Source organism: Triticum urartu, chromosome 5 (genome assembly GCF_003073215.2).
Source record: "Triticum urartu cultivar G1812 chromosome 5, Tu2.1, whole genome shotgun sequence".
Classification (NCBI taxonomy): domain Eukaryota; kingdom Viridiplantae; phylum Streptophyta; class Magnoliopsida; order Poales; family Poaceae; genus Triticum; species Triticum urartu.
In genome coordinates this window covers 393,311,363-393,334,376 of record NC_053026.1, presented here as the reverse complement: position 1 = coordinate 393,334,376, position 23,014 = coordinate 393,311,363, and the positions used below count along the sequence as shown (strand labels likewise).

Here is a 23,014-nt window from a genome sequence, read left to right as displayed (position 1 = left end):
GATTTCATTCCGTTTCGACTCCGTTTGATATTCCTTTTCTTAGAAACACTGAAATAGGCAAAAAACAGCAATTTTGGGCTGGGCCTCCGGTTAATAGGTTAGTCCCAAAAATAATATAAAAGTGGATAATAAAGCCCAATATTGCCCAAAACAGTAGATAACATAGTATGGAGCAATCAAAAATTATAGATATGTTGGAGACGTATCAAGGAGGCAGAAGCGCTCATCGGAGACGCCCACCAAGGTTGAAGGAACGGTTGCGTTAGGCAAAACGTATCCGGGCACATTACCGGATTCTATCCAACCCAACCCGACTAGAGGAGCCGATGGGAAGAGGATCCGGGCGCACCAGCCCTGGATCTGCCACCATCGTGTGCGGTCCATCACCACGCCATCCGTTGTGCGTCGGAGAACCAACACGCCATGAGGCCCGGCCTGCGCCACATTGTAAGGGCATATTTATCCCTAAGTGGTTTTGGTGATTGATGACAATGCATTTGCAGACTAATCGTGTGCATTGAGCATTTCAGATATCTCATGATTTAGACACAAGATGATTTGTTGCCCCTCGGAATCTAGTGAAGACGGAGTTTTCCCTACATTTTTTCGGTGGATTTGAGTCGTAGGAAAGCCGTACTATTAAGAGGGGGTCCGCTTTGGAAAGGTTTGGGTGAAATCATCACGTACATGTCTGTTCCTTTTGCACCACCTTTCCTTTGCCTCTTTGGAGCAACCACCATTTATCTGTGTCTCTACAAAATGAAGGACTCCTAGTGATTGTGGTGTTGTGGCATGCGGTAGTACTACTCATGGGAGTAGTAGTACCGCAGAGGCCCACGGTAGTACCGGCCGGGGTCGTGGTAGTACCGCAGGCCCTTGCGGTAGTACTGCTCCCCGGGCGCGGTAGTACCGTGGCCTCGGGCCAGGCACGGCAGCACGAGCGGAAGTAGGGGCGGATGTAATTTTTTACATCCACGCCCTACGCGGTAGTACCGCTTCCTGGTTGCGGTAGTATCGTGTTGAATTTTTGCACAGATCGAAACTCAGCGAAAGTAGCCACGGATTTATTTTTATTCCTCCGTGCCTTCCCAGCCCAGACAAACCCCGCCTTGCGCTAGTACCGCAAGGGCGAGCGGTAGTATCGCCCCAACGGTTCTACCGCTCTTTGCTTCAACGCAATAGGGCTAGTCTAGCTCCTGCCGCGCAAGCCGTAGTACCATAGTGCCCCGCGGTAGTACCGCATGTCGCGGGCTGGGTAAGTGGATAACGGTTGGATTCGTCCTATCACTATTTAAGGGGAGTCTTCTTCTCCGAGTTGACCACCTCTTCCCTTCCCAAGCTCCATTAATGCTCAAAGCTCCATTTTCGCCCGATCTCTCTTCCTAGCCAATCAAACTTGTTGATTTTCTAGGGATTGGTTGAGAAGGCCCCGATCTACACTTCTACCAAGAGAAATTTGATTCCACCCACTAATGCCTTGCGGATCTTGTTACTCTTGGGTGTTTGAGCACCCTAGATGGTTGAGGTCACCGTGGAGCCATATTCCATTGTGGTGAAGCTTCATGGTGTCGTTGGGAGCCTCCAATTAAGTTGTGGAGATTTCCCCAACCTTGTTTGTAAAGGTTCAGTCGCCGCCTTCAAGGGCACCAATAGTGGAATCACGGCATCTCGCATTGTGTGAGGGCGTGAGGAGAATACCCTAGTGGCTTCCTGGGAAGCATTGTGCCTCCACATCGCTCCAACGGAGACGTACTTCCTCTCAAAGGGAAGGAACTTCGGTAACACATCCTCGTCTCCACCGGCTCCACTCTTGGTTATCTCGTACCTTTACTTGTGCAAGCTTATATTGTGTTGCTTCCCTTGCTTGCTTGTGTGCTTGTTGTTGTTGCATCATATAGGTTGCTCACCTAGTTGCATATCTAGACAACCTACTTTGATGCAAAGTTTAAATTGGTAAAGAAAAGCTAAAAATTGTTAGTTGTCTATTCACCCCATCCCCTTTAGTCAACTATATCGATCCTTTCACACACCCTAGCCGAACACACCGGCCCGCGACGGTCTCCCCGCATGAGAAAACTACGGAGCCCCGTCGCCGACCAAGCTTCGCCCGGCCATGCTCTCTAGCAGCGCCAAGGGAGGAGGAAGGAGAGGAGGGAACAGACGGCAACCGGGGTTGGGCGCCCCGGTACAGCTCGAGGAGTCGCACAGGAGAGATCCCTTTTTTTAGGACCGGGAGATTAGGCGCATTTGGATCCCTATGTAGTGTCTAGATATTTGGAGGCATCATAACGAGTGAGGCGTTTTGGCTCTTGGCCTCCATGAAGGCTGAATTGTTTCAAAAAAAACAAAATTCAAACCTTCTGAAAAAAATGTACAAGTAAATAAGGATGTTATGTGCATGTGTGTAAAATTTCAATATGAAATACCTTGAAATGCGATCTGTACAAAAAAGATAAATTCATGGTCTAGGAGGATGAATAGTATCGTGTGTTAAAAACATCATTTTTTTTTTGCATAACCCTCATTTCAACGTATTTCGTTCTGAAAATTTATACACTTGTGCATTATGCCTCCATGTATATCTCTATTTTTTAGATTTTTTTTTGAAATGTAAAAATATGAATTTTGATTTTTTTTCAAAAATTGACCTCCATGGAGCTCAGCCTCCAAAAGGGATTTTTGACGTTATAACCTCAAAAGAAAATAAAAAGAATGGGCTTGTAAGTGGTTGGATGAATCATGGCACGACCTATCAAACTTTGGAATGCCACATGGCGTGTTAACTGATGCCATGTAAGTTATATGTTACAATAACGAAAATTTTAAGTTACCTATTCTAATATGATGGCACCTTCTTGCATGCGGACGAGAGGCGATCATGTTGTTGTCGTCTCACGTCATGTTTGCAAACTACTCTCACATTTTTTTGTGAGATTGCAAACTACTTTTTTATATGTAAAGTTTCTACAAACTAAGAGACTCGTGGAGTTCTAACTATATCATGCACCAACACCCTTATCAACTATGCTTTAGACGATTTAGATGCATGCGTTAGTGTTACAACTTTTTTTCTCTTTATGCGACTTTGAGAAATTAACCTCAACTAAGTTATATATGCAAATGACTAAAAATACACTGGTGGACATATAGGTATTTGTGAAAATGTTATTGTTTGTGGGTGCTAATGTTTTAGTCCTATCTGACTTTGTTGTGCTTGACATGCCCGAGGACTAATTTATCTATTATTCTTTGGAAAACTTTTATAAACACTGCATGAATTGTTATTGATTGCAACTAAGGCAGTGTGACTTTAAATATCAAAGGAAATCAGCATATTGTTTATTTCCAAAAAGAACGCCGAAGAGAATAAATATTGCCATCCACTTAAAAGGGGATGGCTATTGAGAAATGAGAATTCTTAGTGTCTTCTCGTAAAAATAAATATCAATCAATTATGGTTGAGTCTATATTCCTATCCAAATTGAGGGAGTATTTAACAAAAAACTACCACATTTCACGAAACCATGTCTATAAATTATCACTTTACAAATTTGTGTCGAAAACTACCACTTTTTAACTAATCTTTGACTAAAAACTATCATGTCGGGAAAGTGCCCGATTCGCGTCTTCTAAATGCCTTTCTGACAGGATGGACCCACCTATCAACATTAATCTTCCTCCTCCTTCTCCTCCTCCTTCTCTCTCTGGCATTTCCTCGAACACACCGTGTGCACTCCACGCTCTTCGCCATGGCGACGCCCGGGCGAAGCACCTCTCCGACGCTGGTCGGGACTGGAGACGGAGGCGCAACCACGCCGGCTGGAGCTGCCTCGGTCGTGCTGGCGTGCTGCGGCCTTGCGTGCGTGCGCAGCAGCCGCTGCCACCGCGTGCTGGACGTCGTCGCCATGAGCGTGCGTGCGCAGCAGCCGCCGCCACCGCGTGCTGGACGTCGTCGCCGTGAGCGTGCGTGCGCAGCAGCCGCCGCCACCGCGTGCTGGACGTCGTCGCCGTGAGCGTGCGTGCAGCCGCCGCCGCTTGCTGGCCGGCTGGAGCCGCCTCGGCCGTGCTGGCGTGCCGCGGCCTTGCGTGCGCAGCAGCCCCGCCGCCGCGTGCTGGCCGCCGTCGCCGCGAGCGTGCGTGCAGCGCCGCCTCTTGCTGGCTTGCGTGCGTGCTGGCTGGCCACCGCTCACCACGAGCGGCCATGGCTGGCCACAGCAACGGCTTGGCCGCTGCCATGGCCAGGGGCCGGCCACAGCCACGACGCGCTACAGGAGTGGATTGCTTTTTTAGAAAAAAAAAACTAGAGACCTTGCTTTTTTAGCCCGCTTACGTGTGGGTCCAACTAGTCAGAAACACGTTTAAAAGAGTCAAATCGGGCTCTTTTCAGACTTGATAGTTTTTAGTCAAGAATTAGTGAGAAAATGATAGTTTTCGGCATAAATTTGTAAAGTGGTAGTTTGTAAGCACGGTTCCACGAATTGTGATAGTTTTTTGTTAAATACTCAAGTTGAGGTAACTCGATCCCTCAAAAAAAAGTTGAGACAACTCGAATAATATTTGATATGGAATGATTTTGCATTTCATGAATGATTCATTAATAGGCTTTATCACTCTTATTAGTAAATTATTTCCATGATTACAAAGTCGTCTATATTAAATACTCCCTTTTGTATGGCTTTTATTATAAATTTTCTAAAACATTTTTAATTGCTCAAAATGAATGATTTTTTCCTTCATAAAACCATTTTACTCAGTATTTTAAAAATCATAAAAATTCTCATTTTTTATATAAAAAGCCATATATTTTTTATCGAAAATGAGGAGCATCTAGCATGTGGGCCACCATTCTTATTTGAGAAAAGTGTCTTAACTATAGCACTAACATCCTAGACAGCAGTGAAAGCTTGATTGGAGCTAAGAACTATTTCCAAAAGGATCCCTTTCACTTTTGTATGGAAACATCTTTCTTTGTCCAGTCCAGTCTGATTTAAAATGAGTGGCCCATGGCCAGGCCGCGCGCCCTAGCTCTAGGCCACTTTTCCAAGAGCATGTGGGGCCCACCTGGTACCTCTCGTGTGGTGCTTGGGCTGGGAGGTCTTCTTCCTCTCCAAAAACACTCTCCATATTTTTCAAACTTTTTCCTGAGCTTTCATGCTGCCATTTTCGATTCTTTTGCTCCTTGCATCATTTTTTGTTTCTTTGATGAAATTGTTCCTTGGTATGTGACTCTTCTACTCATCCAAATAGAATTTGTGTAGTGCTCTATATCATGCTATCTTTGCTACTGTTGTTGCTTCTAAAAATGAGCTTGCATGATGATTTAGATTATTTTGGAGTAGTTTTGATGCTTGATATAGTTACTACGTATAAGCTTAGAGGCGTTGTCTCCCGCGTTTTTGTGAAAACAATCTTACCTTTTATTTGCATGTTAAATAATTTGAGAATATGAGTTAATGGATGTCCAATGTTGGAAAGGTTGTTGATGCCTCTTCCTCAAGGTTAACAAGGTCTTCCTGTAATGTAAGTGCCTCGGCAAGACCGCGGTATGCCCAAGATAACAATGCATTCAATTATGGTATCAAACAATAAAGTGTCAACCGCAAAAAAAAACCCTACAAAGTGAATGCAAGTCCAATTATGTAGCCGGACTATTTCTTCTCGACTGAGTTGGGCATTCGAGACAACTTCTACGAGCTCATTACCAACTCAGGTTTGCGCGAATTTGCATCAACGGGACTCCTACAGTCCTACTTATGTCAACTTGACTGAAGAACTCGTTCCTACTTTTAAATTATATACATTTTGACATACGGGCAAGAACAATTCTCGCAAAAAACAAAAAGAAAAAAACACAGCAAGAACAAGCTTGGTACATGTTCTGGATTGCTGACCGACCAAGATCTGAATGCCGATTTCTAACCAAACTGCGGTGGACAACGGGGAATTACATCAAAAGTGCATAGCAATAGACTCCAACCAAAGTGCAATGCCCAGGGACACAAAATTTGGTCCAACTGGTATGACGTTCTGTCTGGTCTCTCTTTTATATACACATATACAGCTTAACGGCTAAGCTAAAAGTCAGACGTATATGCAACAGATCAGCTAATTCTGAGTTTCCGAGGAACAACTTCAACTCCCACTTCTGAACGCCCGTAGCCACCTTTGTAGCCTCTTCAAGCTCCAGCACTCTGATCCTCTGCCGATCGAGGATGACTGGTTACGTTGTCAGCGCGTTGGGCAGCGAGGAGTGAGAGCCGAGCACCTTGCCACCGACGTCCGGGAAGCTCTCATGCCCAGGCAGCGGCACCACCCTCCCGTCCTTCTCGACCTTGATGGGGTACTTCATGAGGTGCCCCTTCATGTCCACCATCTGCGGCGACACATAGCATGCCCAGTTATCCTCCGCCATCTGGTTCACCAAATGGACGCACTCCATGGACTGCGGCTGACGGAAGCACTCCTTCACCGTGCCCAGATGCTCCACCCACAGCGACATCCGGTAGCCATACACCTGCAGACAGAAAGAAATGGTTGGAAGGCAACAGCTCTAGCCACTTCTGCAGAGGTGAGTAAAGAGAGGAGGGCGTGCCTGTCCTCGCGGAGGACCTTGGGTTCCTGCCCAGCTGTGGTGTGGCTGATAGGCGCCCATGGCGATCTCGGTGTCCCGCAAACCGTCCAAGGACCTCTGGTTTATATTGGCTGAGCCGATGAGAACAAACTCGTCATCGATGATCATCCCTTTCGAGTGGACGTAGATCATGAACCTCCTGAACTTCTGAGCCAGACGCTGGAGGAGAAAAGGAAAACAACTTTTTTATGCGACGCGCATATTGCATATATTTAGCAAATTACAGGAGAAGAGAATGAAATAGAGTTACCATCGGGGAATTCTCATTAGAATGGCTTGTCGGTGCAGGAACCTCGGCTGTGACTTCACGCTTACCAAGGCAGTAGAAGTTCAGGTAATCCTGTGGATGGGCATTGTCCAACCCTTCCTTTCGGAGAGCGTCTGCGATAATCTTGTACATCATGGACATGGTTTGCCCCTTGAAGAGATAAAACGACTAACATCAGCTCACATCTCTAGCTCAATGAATGCCCTTGTCACAAGAGTTAGGTTCATGACAAAACTGTAATCTGATCATGAGGCACAAACCTGCCAATAGAGGATCTCCTGCATAGGAGCAGTTGTCGGATTACCTTCAGGCCACATTGGTATGATAATATAAGCTGCAAATGGCTCCCTTGCTGCGATCTTTCTTGCAATCTTTATGGCCACTTCAATTGGTATTAGGTTCTCTGCACCTGTTCCCACATGAGTATTCAAAGATAAGCTGGATGCCTCGATTGGCCTTATCCTTGACAGGAATCTATACATCAGATAGCACATAAAGGCCCTGTTTGGTTCAGCTTTTATCAAAGGATTCCGCTGCCGCGCAGCAGAATCTGAACCAAAGAGCGAACCCAACAGAATCCGATTCCAGAAATCCACTGCCAAAATCTGAACCAAAAAGTGCTAGTTTTCGTAAAAAGAAACCAATGATGTACTTCTCTTTCTTGTCATAAAAAGCTGTGAAAAGTCCAACTATTCCTCGGTCAAGGTTCATAAATGCTAAAATAAGCTTATTAATTTGTTGCTATAAAATATAGTGGGCATGGAAATTAAATAATGCTTCTAGTATTCAAAAGTGTGAAGCATGGAATACGACAAACTCATGCAATAATGCAGAAGGGATGGTGTGGCGCAAGTATCTAACTTGCGAAATGGAAGGGCAAAGCACAAAGCAAAAACGGAGCAGAAGAGATTACCATAACTGAGAAACAACTTCATTACCTGCACCTCTATGTGAAGACCAGTAGTACGAAGATCCAATAAAATACTGGTTTTCAATATAGATAAAGTGTTGTGCAGATCTGATGGCTTTTACATATGCATTGTGTATGCTCTTGTCTATCTGCAGATTCTTTGCACAGACAAGATTCTGCACAACAAAAGATAATGAGCATCTCACTGCTATGAGAAAGCTTGAAGTTCTGATAAAGTTAAAACTCCATCTTTTTAAATCAACTTAAATAATCATGTTGCATTTTTGCATAGCTATTTCAACTGGTGAAATGAACACTACCTGTGACTCAGCTTCTTGAACATCTTTAGGGAATCCCTTTACTGATCCTGAATCAATGGATCGGAAAATCTAGCCAAAATAAACAAGGTGGTGACATTTATCTAATAGACGAAAAAAGAGGAGAAATTGCACCAAGGTGATGCATCTATGATTTGTATGTACGCATAAAATATAATACCTGTACATGCCAGTTTTCTGGGTCATTTTCTTCACAAACATGTGCATTTATCTCATCTGCAGAGGGCGAAACAATCCATGACATCCGGTTTATTTTCACCAAAGTATCATGATGCCAACTTACAGCTCTTCTGACACTGACTTTCCATTTTGCGGATTTTTTCCATCTCTGTTCAAAGTTTGTAAGTATGTCATATGCAGCTGGACCCTCAATCTTGCAATGTAAATCATGCCATGGCTGTCTCGGTCCATCAGACTTATTCACCTGAAGTTGCAGAAAGAAGAATGTTCTAAATTTTAGCATGTCGGAAAGTTGTTTTCTCAGCTATAGCTGTTAAAAATTTAGAAGAATCAGTAATATAGTTAGGGAACAAAGATACAGTTAACTGTTAGAGAATTACAGGGAAAGTGGGATTATGGAAATCATCCTTGAAGACAGTAGTAAGATCCTTGAAAAGCCTGTGTTCAGGTGTATCATATCTGCCGTCACACAAGTCGAGACCGCCAAGAAAAGCTGTTATTTTTCGATTGTTTCCAGTGGCTTGAGTGTCTACAATTACACATTTCTGATGGTGCGTAAACAAAGTTCCTACAACCTGGAGAAGGGATTTTGCTTCAGAAACACTCGAATACATAAACATTGCTGAAATAAGTAGTAATAGTGAATTATGGGCATCTGTTTGTTGGGCAAAAATTCATTATGCTTGTCATGCATGACAACATGCATATTCTTGGTATGTACGTTGTTTAACTTATCAAAAGGATAGCATGCAAGATGTTAGGGCTTGAAAAGTGAAAAGTGAAAAGTGAAAACATATACGGAGAAAATAAATATGGGAAATATATGCAAGATGTTAAGCTTAGTGCATGCAGGATAACTACCACCATCAGGTTAGCAGGATGGCACAATGTAAGGGAATGGAGTAGAACACAGGTTATGGGTGATGAATGAGAGAGGAGGGTTAGATAAAATATTCTTGTTGACTAACCGGATAGATAGAGAGATTGATACTGATACACGCTGGTTCCTCTTATATAAAGAGAAATCACTTGACCCTTCAATAATTTACTTTTTATTTACTCGAGTATTGTCTAATATGGCCACAGCCACACGCATGACAGCAAATAAAAATGACTGGTTGATATGCAGAATATGCAGAAGTATAGGTACACTCTATGTATGTGACAAAAAAGGAAGGGACACACAACATCCACACCTGCTGCTTGAAAATGCTCATTTTGTTGCTAGCATAACGAGGAGCTAACACACAGTGGACACCTGAATGCCTGAAAAACTTTCGAGCTTCCTCATCATGTGTATGCATGAGTCCATCCTGCATGCAGCCTACATCATTTCTATCAGACTATTCTTTTGTGAACAAAACAGGCAAACAAGCTCACGTCTTCAGGAAAACATCAATAAAAAATTGAACATAGGGGTTTGGTTCTCTGGAATATGATATTTATCTAGTTATAAATCATATTTAAGTAAGATACAATGAAACATGAAACTTGCAGGTTTCTTGAGCCCTTGGGTATTTTTATTGACAACAACAATATATAGATTCAAGTGATGAGACTGACACCAGAAACATTGAACAAGAAGGGAGATAGATCCATCACAAAACTGTCTACCCCTTTAATTTATTCACATCATTCACCCAAAATTTCAGAATTCTCAAAGCAGTAATGAGATATTAGACAAGAGCATTATTCAATTCATGCTTGTTATTTATGTCTACGTTTTGGAGGAAAAACTACACGGTAGCATCATAACTAATAATGTCATGACAAACAGTTCAAAATAGTAATAATTTTGATGTACAGCCATGTCAGTGAAGGATTAAATGAAGAGGTTCAAGGGTGAGCCAATGGGCGATGTGGAATAACGCCTACCGTTTTCAAAAGAAATTTGTCGTGTGATGTTTTGTCATCCCAAAGCAACACGATAACACGAACTCCCTCTTGAACCTTGCTTTTCAAAATCTCTCCAATGGTCCGTGGGACTCCATCAGGCAAAGGTTTTGTCGATTCCCTTAGAAGATTGATAGGGTGATATAATGACCAGCCAATAAGGTAAATAAGGTGATGAGCCTCAGCAATTGCATGGCAAATCTCTTCCCAGCATTTATTTTGTTCATATGTCCTCCCACCTTCAATTTCAATGTTAGGACGAAAATCATCAGGAACATGGGCATCTTGATATAGACTGACCCTACCACCCTTGCGAAGAGGAAAATAAGCATTTGGCACACCAATATTCTCAGTACCACCGGCACCAACTCCGTCCTTGTACAGCGGATTCTGATCAAATGGCTTATACTGGATAGACAAATTGAGTTCAGAAGATATCTTTGGGTTACTGTAGTGACCAGAGATTGGAAACCAGCCACTGACAGTATCCCCTTCTGTGATCTGTTCAACTGGTACTGAAGCAACACCTATGAGCTCAGCCCCAAAGATGTCATCGTCCTTTACATGAAACTCGAGTCTGCTAACTGAATGGGCAACCTGAACATAGAAGTGTTCATCCCATTTAGGATTCTCCGAGTTGTTAATGACTCGAGTTTGTGCCACCGTTGCACCTGAGAGGCAAACTGAAACATATGGATCACTAGTAATGATCTTCCTCACGTCTGGTTTTGGATTAGAATTCCCGCAGTTGGACCTGCAAGCACCATAGCCAGTGAAGCATTTCCGGATCCTTTCGGTCATGAGATCCATATTAGGAAGACATCTTGCTTCCACTATCTGTATGTCCAAGTCTCCATGTAGGAGCATACTAGTCCCGGTTTCAGCAGAGTGTTTCCCCATTGTATGAGGGATGAGATTAAACAGACCACAATAAGGTGCATAAGCTAAGCTTTCATTTATCCTGGAGAACCATCCTTTGCAATTCAAATCACATTAATGGATTATCCAAATGGTACCTGGAGAGTGAAATGTAGTTTTGATAAAAGCACTTAACTTCATACGAAAGCATTAAAAACGATCACATGAGATTCTATAAATATTTCTGAATCCCTTGTTTGGGCAACGGTATTCCATTTCATCTAGTAATATTCTAGATCTAGCCCGGGCCTTGCATTGAATGTGGCCAGAGGACAATGGGATTGCTCCAATTACAAAATTTACATGGCATAAAAGGCGTGGTTGCGCATGACAAGAATCAGGAGTAAGATGGAGCGATTCATTTAAAGAAGGAATCGATTTTTTTACACGCCTGTGATAAATCATTGCAGTTCACATGCCCCTGAACAAGAAGAACAAGGAGAAGAGACAGAGACATTACCGCACCGGAGAGGCAGAAGACGCGCCCGAGAGCGAGAGAGAGGCGCGCGCGTGTGGTCCGCGCGCGGGAAGAGAAGAGGATGAGACGGCCATGCCGGAGGCTGAAGTTGCTAATTAATGTGTCGTCGGCCATTTTGCGTGGGAGAGAGGATCAGACGAGACCAGGTCCAACCCCTCGTCAAGTTAGGGACGCCCTATTTAGGACACGGGGAAAATTAAGAAACCAAGGTTACTTTTTTCGGATGTCGATCGCGCGGTCGCGGACTGCGAGCCAGGCGTCCATGATTGCCCGCATCCATCGGGGCCAATGCGCGGCGACAACTCTCTACTGTTTGGCGGCGGCGGAGGTGGACGCAGCGAGTGAGGGAAATGGGGGAATAGGTAGAGGGAGACCACAGGGTTTTTCTTGCAGGTGCTGCAGATGGTGCTGGAGATGGCCGGAAGCGGCAGATCGTGGCGGCGGCGTGGTAAGTAGAGAGGTGGGAGGAGATGGAGAGGCCAAATATTTTGCTGGCATAAGGGCATCTCCAACCGTCATAAGGCGTCATAGTGGGAGTAACATAATGCACTTCGAGAAACTTTTGCTTATATGGCATGTAGTTAATAAGAAGTGGTAACATAATATGTTACTGTAACATAGCGTTTTCTAAGACAAAATGAGTCTACAAGCTAATTAATGAGGTCCTCTATGACACTACTAATATGTTACTTTGCACTATGAAGGTAGTAAGTTAGACTAGTGTCATATGCATGACACTAGTATAAGTTACTCCCCACTATGACCAGTCTAAGATCATCGTTGGTTAAATTGCCACCTAGATTGTTTTGATAACATGGCACATAATAGGGCACATAATAATATAAAAAAAGAGAATGAAATCGTATGAACCTGAACCAACGCTTCAGGCACAAGCTCTGAGGCAAGTCTGTTCATTTCTTCAACATTTAGTGGGTCCGTCTGGTTGTTTAACATACGCTTAACATACGCCCCATTGAAGAGTCTGTATGATGTGTTGTTGGCTGCTGATGTGGACATTTATACCAACGATTGAACATACAAACGGTTGCAAATGCTCTAAATGGGCTCGACGGCTTCGTAAGGATTTTTTATATTAAAAAAAATGGTGTCCTTTGTGGCTTCGATTCATTAAAAAGGTAGGAGTAGAAGAGAGCTCATAAGAAAGGACATTTCGATCGACCTAATTATCCACAAGACTTGGACAGATCATCGAGGAGAGGGTGCCATCAGGGTTGCCCACAATGTCATTATCATCATCTCTTCTTGAACAAGCGACTCCGGCTTCACCACGAACGACCAATCCAGACTCCTTCGAACAAACGACACACGGGAACCTTATGAGCTTGACGGCTCATTACTATGCCGAATATCCGGCCAAACACGTCGAGGACCAGAGAGCTCTGACTTCAGCCACGAGCCTAATAGGAGAAAGAGAAGCACTTCTTGCACCAATTCATCGCATGGCATCGTTGCCGCCACATCGCCCGTTAATGCTACAGCTCCAACTTCAAACTTATGACATATTGAATGGTTGATGACGAAGGACATGTCGCGACCTTGCTTTGCTTGTCACCGCCATCAATTACCACACAAGTAACAATAACACCGAATGCGAGACAACCGTCACGACATCCCCACCGACACCACAGTCCAGCATCCCGCGAACTGTGATGTTGTGTGCATCCAAACCCGAGAGGCACGAAAGGGATTGATGACCTTCAAGACGACGCCCACAAGGCGGAAGTGACGTGGAAACAACGTCGTCATCCCAACCATGCGAAGTCTTAGGCTTTTGCCCGAAGCTCATGATTCAAGGGTGGATGGCAAGTAGGAGCTCCACAACGGCCCCTCTAAGGGGGGAAGCGAAGCCCACGAGCGTCATGCTCCTTTCCTCCGCAACACATGTGTTCATGTACTCCTAATTTTTATCTTACAATATGACCTGCTCCTCCACATGTGGAAAACAACCGAGTGAAACTTGTATCCAACTTCCAAGATTCTAGCTCTTGAGGTGGAGAATTTTCAAAGAATGGCAAGCAAACAACTTCCATCCCTGCAGGAAGATCAAGGGTGTAGAACCAAGCCTTCTACCATGCCTTGATCACCTTAGGCATGAGGAAGTCAAAGTAGACTGAATCTGGGCGAGGCCGAATGATAGCATGAAATATCGAGAAGAGGGGTCTAGAGGGGGGGTGATTAGACCCTTAACAAGTAAAAGTAGCAGTTTTTAAGTTTCTTCGAGTTAAGGTTGAGTTTAGCACATGTTAAAGGGAATACAATACATTTTACACAAGTATAGCAAAAGTATAGGCAGCGGAAAGAGTAAAGCATGCAAGTGCAAGAACGTAAAAGAGATGGGAATATGAATGAGCAAAAGCAATGGAGACACAAAGACTTTTGTTGTGGTTCCAATCGATGGTGCTATCGTATGTCCACGTTGATGGAGACTTCAACCCACGGAGGGTAACGGTTGCGCGAGTCCACGAAGGGCTCCACCCACGAAGGGTCTGAAGAAGCAACCTTGTCTATTCCACCATGGCTTACGTCCACGAAGGACTAGCCTCATTCGGGTAGATCTTCACGAAGTAGGCGGTCTCCTTGCCCTTACAAACTCCTTGGTTTAACTCCACATGATCTTGGAGGCTCCCAAGTAACACCTAACCAATCTAGGAGACACCACTCTCCAAAAGGTAATGGATGTTGTGTTGGTGATAAACTCCTTGCTCTCGTGCTTCAAATGATAGTCTCCTCAACACTCAATCTCTCTGTCACAGATTTGGCTTTGGTAGGAGAAGGATTGGAGTGGAAAGCAACTTGAAGAGGCTAGAAATCAAGGTTCAAATGGTAGGAATGGAATCTCTTGATCTCAACACATGAGCAAGTGGTTCTCTCCTAGAAAATGAATGGTGGAAGTTGTGGTTCGTTCTGATGGCTTTACTGAGTAAGAGGGGGTGAAGGGGTATAAATAGCCTCCACACAAAGTCCAACCGTTACACACTTTTGACCAAACTCGATGGCACCGACTGGAATTCTCGGTGAGACCGACCTGTGCAAAAGATATGAACGTTGGGGGTCTCAGTGGGACCGACTAGATCATCTCGGTGAGACCAAAGTGCAATGGCAAAGGCTGAACCATGTTTTGGTAATTCCGATGGGTTTCACTCGGTGATTTCGAGATGAAGTGACTTCATCACAGAAACTTGGTCAGGCCATCTTGATGAGACCGAGAACCATTTTGGTCAGACCGAAAAGCTAGGGTTTTGGCTGTGGCGGTAGTAGGATCATCTCGGTGGGTCCGGAAGGGATATACCGGTGGGACCGAAATGATGAATTAGGGTTTTAGACATATGTGTTTTGGGAAAGTGGTTGAGGGTTTTTGGAGCAATATCATTGAGCACTAGAGCAACAACCTCATCAACCATACATCATCCCCTTTTAATAGTATTGACTTTCCTAAGGGACTCAATGTGATCTTGGATCACTAAACCAAAAATGTAGAGTCTTGGATATTCTTCACATTTTGAAGGGGTTCCACATTTTCTTGTCCTTGCCACGCCACTATTGGAATTATCTGAAATATTCTAGATAGAACAATTAGTCCAATAATATGTATATTGACATTGATTACCAAAACACCCAAGGGAGACAATTGTGCTTTCAATATCCCCCTTTTTGGTAAGATGACAACATACATCGAAGCTTTTAAGTAAGAATGTATATGAATAGTTTATTCAAGCTTTGAAGGAACATGTAACATGCATAAGCTCCCCCTACAAATGTGCAAGCATGTTTATGTTGGAAGTTAAGACATGTGAATGCACAATATTATAGAATGAGTAATGATTTACATGTGTCTTGGCTATATGCATCAGGGAAATAGTGATAGCGGGAAGATTTTGTTCAGTAGGCGATTTGAACGAGGTTACCTTGACAACCAACCCAGAATTACGCAGGAAGGTGCTTTTTGCACTGTTAGTGGAGAGATACTGACGCACTGAGCAAGAAGTGACATTGTGCCTGTGGTAGCCTCGTCACCTTCAGGTGGTTGTGGCTGTTCAATCATTTTTTCCATAGCTTCCTGAAAGTTTGAACTTGTAGATTAGTGTACTAGATAAGTTACTAATGAGACAAAAACAAACAAAGTAGGTTACACGTTTATACATAACTTATTTTGGTGAACTACTGTAATACATTAGCATGTATTGTAGTGCCAACTACATAATAAAATTACTCCCTCCATCCCATAATATAAGAATGTTTTTGTCAAAAAAGTTCTTATATTATGGGACAGAGGGAGTACATTCGTAACATATGTCCAAGTAGCATGCCTACTGTATTGTCTATTTACTCACATTCGTTGACATCTAAGGATAAATAGACATGGTTTAAAGTAGGATGAACATAGTATGAAATCATTCATATCATGGGCAAACAGATATAAAACAAATAGGCTATTTTATCATTGTGTGCGCACGTGAACATAACAACTAGAATACAAATCAAGACCAAAAGAATATCCTTCATCTCTTTTAAACCATGTAAGGTGAAATGATACGTTAAGACAACTATGTATAAAAGTGAACAGAGTATCAACGTATCGAACATTGATGTTTGCAGCGGTCTTTATGAATCACAACGTATTGAACGGGCTATCAACATAGTAGGCTTATCTACATGAAAAGAATGACGTCATACTCAATGAACAATCATCGGTTCATGAAATGCCCGCTTTTGACCACCCTGGCCCACCAAAGGTTCCTCTGCTGTGTGCTGCCTGCGTTGGGTCACTAACATGCAGGCCATGTAACCAAAGAGCCCACACGTCAGTGGAAGAACGGTGTGGTGTCCTATGTCAGAGTCGAGGGCGCCACTCGCTGCACGCCCGACTGAACACGCCTCCTTGCCGCATTCAAACGCCTCCATGAAACCCGCCCGTGTGGAAGCCGAGAAACCCACTCTGGACACACGTCCGTTCATGACCGGGCCGACATTAAACGCAACGCCGGCCGAGCTCCTTCCGTCCGCCATCTATTTAATCTCCTATTTAAACGAGGCCAAATGCCGGCCAAGAATCGCACACTTCTGCCGCTCCCCTATCTCCTCCTTCACCATTTTGTCCACTCTTACAATGGCTTACGAAGAGTAGTTATTCCACACAAGCCATTTGTCTAGGTTTGTATCTCTCACAAACACCCACGTAGGTGGGGGACGTGCACAAAGAGAAGAGGTGCACGCACGACGCATGTACTCCCGTCTCTTTCCCAACCACACCCGCGCGGGTACATGGTGGAGCTCATTTCTGTACGAAAAGGCAGCCCATGTGGTAATTTGACTGTGTACTGGTTGTCCACTTGGTGGAGGGAGGATCGTCTACCACGGCTGAACAAACAAATTGCGATGCGTTATGTTTAAAAAGAGGCAAACCATGTGGTGCCTACCTTAGAGGCAAGGCTCTATACTCTGGAGTACTTTTGATGTGTCTCGTCAACTCGCAGAACGAGGAGAAGCTTGCTTAGTACGCCGTCTCCCCCGCCCACGGGCACGGTGGCTCGCAGGATGAGGTGAAGCTTGCTTACTAGTAGTAGTATTGTACGCCTTACGCCCGCTCCCTCGCCCACGCGCGCGGTGGCTCGTAGGACGAGTAGAAAATTTTACTACTCCCTCTCTTTACTCCTCGTCCCTACTACCTTGGTTAGAGAGATTATCATATTGTTTGGAATATATATGTTCTTCAGTACTCCCTCCATTTACTTATACAAGGACACTATAAAAAAATACATTTTGCATCTATACAAGGCCACAAATAGTAATCGAGACAAAAGTTACTACTCCCTCCTTTCCAGTTTATGGCTCAATTTTAAAATCTCTCCAACCAAGGTAGACGGTGAGTGGTCGAATTAATTTCGTACTCCTAGTTTGCACAAGTAATTAGTACGCTCGTTTTCTCAAGAAGTTATGTTTACCGAGGCATTAATTAGAACGAATGCATGAATGACCACTAAATTTCCATGAACTTCTACATGCATTGGTGAATTTTCTCTTGACACTGCTTGCATCAGGTGATCTAACGCACCTCAAAATCCAACATGTGATGGTACTACTACTAGTGGTAGAATTGAGACTTATAAAACGGAAAAACGAATGTTTTTTAGATGAGCCCTATAAACCCTAGTGGGTACGTACTCCGTAAAATCAGATTTTCCCAAAACTAAGTCGCTCAACCTTTATTTGCTTGTTTCCCTTCCTACCTCCTTGCCTCAAACAGACTATGCCAAACTCCCCTGCCTGCCGCGCGGGAAAATACCCGCCCTCGCCTTTTTTTAGTCCGGGTTTGTATCGATGGATCGCGCGAAGCAGCAAAAACCCAAGCCGTGTCTTGTACTCCTCCGTCGACGCTCGCTTTCATGAACTTCCTATCACTGACATGTGGGACATATAGCAACCGGGTTGACGTGTCAAGCACCAAATAACAGTGCAAAACAGCAGGGGGGACGCACCCCAGTCATACCGCCCCAGTAGTAGTAGTAATGAGCAATGAGACGTCAAAGCACAATGCTGCACCTTCCCAGACGGATGAAGCAACCATTATTTCACACTTCGGTTCGCCATCATCTCATACCATGTAGTATTGCTTCTGCCTCAAGAGGGACACACGCATTGCCTTGGTACATCATGACACGTGTGTAACATCCCAAATTTTCAAGTTGGAATGTTATACATTAGATCATCATTGCATATCATATTTTATTGCTTTTGGCCTGATCCAGAAATTCAACGCAACTCAAGGACCCGCGGAGAGAGTTGGGGATTTCGTTATTTTCATATTTGGGTTTTTCTTAAATTTTGAAAATAGGATCATTTGATTTTATTTATTCTATCTTCAATTATTTCAATTATAAAAAAATAAGAGAGAGGGAATAAAATGACTTTCCCAAAATAAAGAAATATTAAGGATTTAATAAAAAAATCAAATAAGATTTTATTTTGGAGTTTTTCGCTGTTTTATTTGAATTTAGGAAAAATGTGCGTTTTTCAAAATTGCATTTAGGCCCCAAATAAATATTCACTGTGTTCGGCTTGATTTTAGAAGTCAGGGAAAATTTATTTCGGGATTTTTGGAGTCCGTTTAGTATTTCTTATCTTTCTTTTTCTGCACGTTATTTTATTTAAAAAAAAACAAAAAAACGAACCGAGCTAACCGGGCCGTGTCCGACTAGGACACTTGGCCCGGCCGGCCTTTAAAAGCCGCGAGGGCCCGAGCCAGCCACAGCCGCCCCAGCCCGAAACCCTAGCCGCCGCCTCGCCTCGATCCGCGCGATCCGCCGCTGCCCGCTGCGCGATCCGCCGCCGCCGCCGCCTCTCGCCGGAGCCGTGCTGCTGCCGCCGTCGTCTCGCCGGAGCCGCCTGAGGTAGCCGTTGTTGCCTCGGTTTTCGCGAAGAAAACCGATCATTTTTTTGAAAACCTAGAACCGTTTTTTAGATCCGGTTCGGTTTATTTTTCGTCGGTTTAGTTATTTAGTGAACAGCCGCTTTTTCGTTCGTTTATACGAACAGTATTCGTCGTTTAGCCGCAGACAGCGAACGTTTGTTCGTTAGCCTGTTTGTCGTTTTTCTTTTTCTCGGGTTTTTCCGCGCTTCTTTCTGATCGCGATTTCTGATCCGATTTTCATTTTAGTTTAACTTTTCGCTCGTTTATCGGAATCAGGTGATTCAAGCGCCTGGAGTTTCGTCTCGAAACCCTCTTTCCGTTTAACCAACTCAAACAAGTTTTTGCATCTGTAAAATTTGACTTAGATCCAGATTAGTAAATGAAGCTTGTTTCTTTCGCCGTTTGACTTTCGTTGCTTCGTTTGATTTGATTCTTTTGCAAACCGGAGTTCTTAAATTGAACTTTTTGGTTATATTTCTTATTTGAGTTTTACCTGTGCATTAGATGAGTGCTTATTGTGTGCTTGTTTGTTTGCGATAGAGTACTCGGAGTGCGCCGCTTGCTACTTTGAATCTCTAGGTTTCGCGGATCATCAGCAAGGCAAGTAACACTTTGATCATACCTCTTACTACCCAGTTTTATTTGCATTAGATCAATCCTCAAACATTGCATGATTAGGATATAATTAAATTGTGGGTTCTGGGAAAGTAGATGAGGTAGTACCTATTACCTGTTTTATTATCAAACCCTGGGAGTTACTTCTACGTTTGCTTATGCCATGCTATGCTTGTAGACGTGGATTGGGTGAGTGTATCCATGATAGATGTGAGATTGATTAAATTAATGGTTTATTTAAGGTGGCAACTTAAACACACATCTGGGTGGATTGAGGCACCTGGATATTCCAGCGATTGCCTGTGTTTTTCTTTATGGACCGCCACCCAGGCTCAAAGAGATCATGAGATTATTCATGCTAGAAACTTCCATGTGCAGCCGCAAGCTACTATGGGCTCTAGCATAGTTGATTAAGTCGTGTGAACTCTTACAGTGGTAGACTAGCAGATGTAGGGGAAAGTAGGTGTAACGGTCTACCCGATCGTAAGGTGTTGGCGCTTCTGAAAGACTATGTCTCGGTCATCCGTTTCTCAAACACCATGTAGTGCGAGAATCCCAACAGAGGAGATCGAGTCTTGTGGGGGAAAATGCGCAAACCTCTGCAGAGTGTATAAACTAATCATGGTTAGCCGTGTCCCCGGTTATGGACAACTTGAGTATCTTGTACTTGGATTATCATGTGAATCTCATCATGTTACTTTAATTAATTTTGTTGGGTTTTTAATGATGATGCTTAATTGGGATTGAGAGGGTGTCTACATTCTCAATGTTTAACAACTACCATGATAGTTAAATAAAATTTATTCCTTTTGCAGTAGGGAAAAACTGGCTTTACGCAAAACTGTAACCATAGAGCTTTCCACCAGCCATATATGCATGTAGTATAGCCTATTCTGTTCACTATTCTCTATGTGTTACATTGCCAGCATATTCCATGTGCTGACCCGTTTTCGGGCTGCAACATTCATGTTGCAGACTTTTCAGACGACGAGTAAGGTGCATTTAGGTCATGGTTCTATACTCAATGATGCCGTTGGAGTTGATGGACTCACTTATCTTCCAAGCCTTTCGTTGTTATCGTTATTAGATGGCCTTAAGCCATATTTATTGTAATAAGTTCTCTTTTGAGACATTCGATGTAATAAGTGTGTGATTGCTACTCTGTTATAAATCCTCCAAGTACTGTGCGTGTTAGCATTACTGATCCAGGGATGACACTAAAGCACAGAGATCGGACTGTTTGAGGTCTGGTCGCTACAAGATGGTATCAGAGCACACATTGACTGTAGGACACGACCACTAAGATAAAGACCTAGATCACTACTCACTCTTCTCATTTCCGACTCCTCATATTTTCTACTCTTTTAGGATGGCGGATGCAAGGAACAAGTTCACACAACCGGATGAAGATACACCCTTTGGACGACACTTGAAGGAAGTCACTAGGTACATGAACATAGGAATACCAAGTTTCACCGGGACCTACAACGCCACTTTACCAGAAGAGGAGCGATGGATGATTCAAGTTCAAGTTCCAGGAAGGACCTTCACGCCAGTCACTGAGCCCATAGAGTTTTCCTTTAATGCACCAACCTGGAGTTTAGGAAAGAGTATGGCAGCTCACATCACCATGGGACGCATTGGAGAAGTATATCACAAGGATCTTAAGGACACCATCTACCAGATATGTGGGCTCCGAGACGAGCAATGGGAGATGATTAGCACCAAGAAGGATAGATCAATTGCAGCTTTCTTCCAGGAGTTAAATCAGCACATTCGACGTCAGGAAAACCAGATGTGCGCAAACATGATAGATCTGAAGAAGGCGATGACAAGAATCACGGAACTGGAGGAAGAACTCAAGGCTACACGTGAAGATTATGAGGAGGAAATCGTCGTACTAGTGGAGAAGAATGACGACCTGATCAAGAAGATCGGAATATTCATAGGAGACCCTACACCAGTAGAAGAAGATGAAGAACCCAAGGAGATTTGCCCGGAAGACTACATCATCATCGACGATACCGACTCTGACCTAAGCGATGATGACTATGTTGACGAAGCTGGAGCAGATATCATGGAGTCTGCAACCGAAGAATATTTCTAGTAGACCACCCCATCAGTAGTAGTATTCCACCATGTAAATAGAGTAGTCCGAGCACTGTTGCGATAGTTAGACCGATTGTATGCCCCTGTTTGATTGAATGAAGTGATTTTGTTTGCATTTGCCTCATGTGCATATGGGTAGTGTTTTCTCTCTAGACCTCTCTCTATTCTTAAATCTCATCTTTTCTAAACCCATCAGATGCCTCCGAGACGTGACAATGGATTTGCATTTCCACCGGAGCTCACTCAGTTGATCCAGCAGCAGAATACGTTGATGCAGTTGCTAGTCCAGAATCATAATCAGGGGAACAACTACAACAACAACCCACCACCACCGCCACCACCTGTTGATCACTTCACCCGTTTCCTTAGGCTGAACCCGCCGGTGTTCTCTAGTAGCACCGAGCCTATAGTAGCAGATGATTGGCTCCGCAAGATTGGAATGGAGTTAACCACTACAAGACGTACTGATGCTGAGAAGGTGCGCTTTGCCGCACATCAGTTGGATGGACCAACAACATCATGGTGGGAGAATTACACTGTCACCTATCCTATAGCCACGGTGACATGGGACCAATTTCAGCAGGCTTTCCGCACTGCCCATGTTTCAGCAGGAGCCATGGCCATGAAGAAGCGTGAGTTTCGCAACTTGCGCCAAGGAGGACGGATAGTTGGCTAGTATGTGGTTTAGTAAACTAGCATGTTATGCCCCAGATGACGTAGCTACGGATGCAGCTAAGCAGGAAAAGTTTCTGGAAGGACTGAATGATGAGCTGAGCATGTAGCTGATGGTAGCAACTTTCAACAACTACCAGGAGTTGGTAGATATAGCTCTCATGATTGAAGGGAAGCAACAGCAGATTGAGAACCACAAGAGAAAGTATGGACATGGGAAGTACAATTCTGGAGCTCAGCAGAAGCCACGTTTTACCCCGAAATCGGGAGGACATTTCCAGCATACCCATGGAGGGGGTAGCTCGCACAATCATAATGGCCCTAAGAATGGTAATGGGAATGGAGGAAGAAACAGCCAGAACTGTACCAACACATCAACCCCAACCAAGAGAGACCTGAGCCAAGTCACTTGCTTTAAGTGCCAGAAGACCGGACATTACGCCAATGAATGTCCTGAAGCCCAGAATGGAAATGGCAATGTAAGCTCAGGGAAGAAGCTGAACCCTTTCAACAGGGGACAGGTGAACCACGTTAACGTGGAGGAGGTTGAAGCCCAGCCAGATGCAGTAATAG

At 43.9% G+C, this 23,014-nt stretch overlaps 1 protein-coding gene across 6 annotated transcripts; it reads right to left on the bottom strand.

Annotated features, from left to right (window-relative positions):
• Window positions 1–5,883: 5,883 nt before the first annotated feature.
• LOC125509238 (phospholipase D delta-like) lies at window positions 5,884–12,099 on the bottom strand. 6 transcript variants are annotated; one of them, XM_048674166.1, is made up of 11 exons: window positions 11,599–12,099; window positions 10,203–11,181; window positions 9,524–9,640; window positions 8,708–8,902; window positions 8,308–8,571; window positions 8,130–8,198; window positions 7,838–7,985; window positions 7,160–7,308; window positions 6,882–7,049; window positions 6,593–6,790; window positions 5,884–6,514 (listed from the first exon to the last, which is right to left on the bottom strand). In XM_048674166.1, the coding sequence occupies exons 1-11, from the start codon at window positions 11,688–11,690 to the stop codon at window positions 6,221–6,223; spliced, it is 2,673 nt and encodes an 890-aa protein (XP_048530123.1). In that variant the 5' UTR covers window positions 11,691–12,099; the 3' UTR covers window positions 5,884–6,220. The 6 variants fall into 6 exon arrangements, with proteins under 6 accessions (XP_048530123.1, XP_048530118.1, XP_048530119.1 ...); XM_048674161.1 differs by having other exon boundaries at window positions 10,203–11,236; window positions 11,599–12,098; XM_048674162.1 differs by having other exon boundaries at window positions 10,203–11,236; window positions 11,604–12,098.
• Window positions 12,100–23,014: the final 10,915 nt, after the last annotated feature.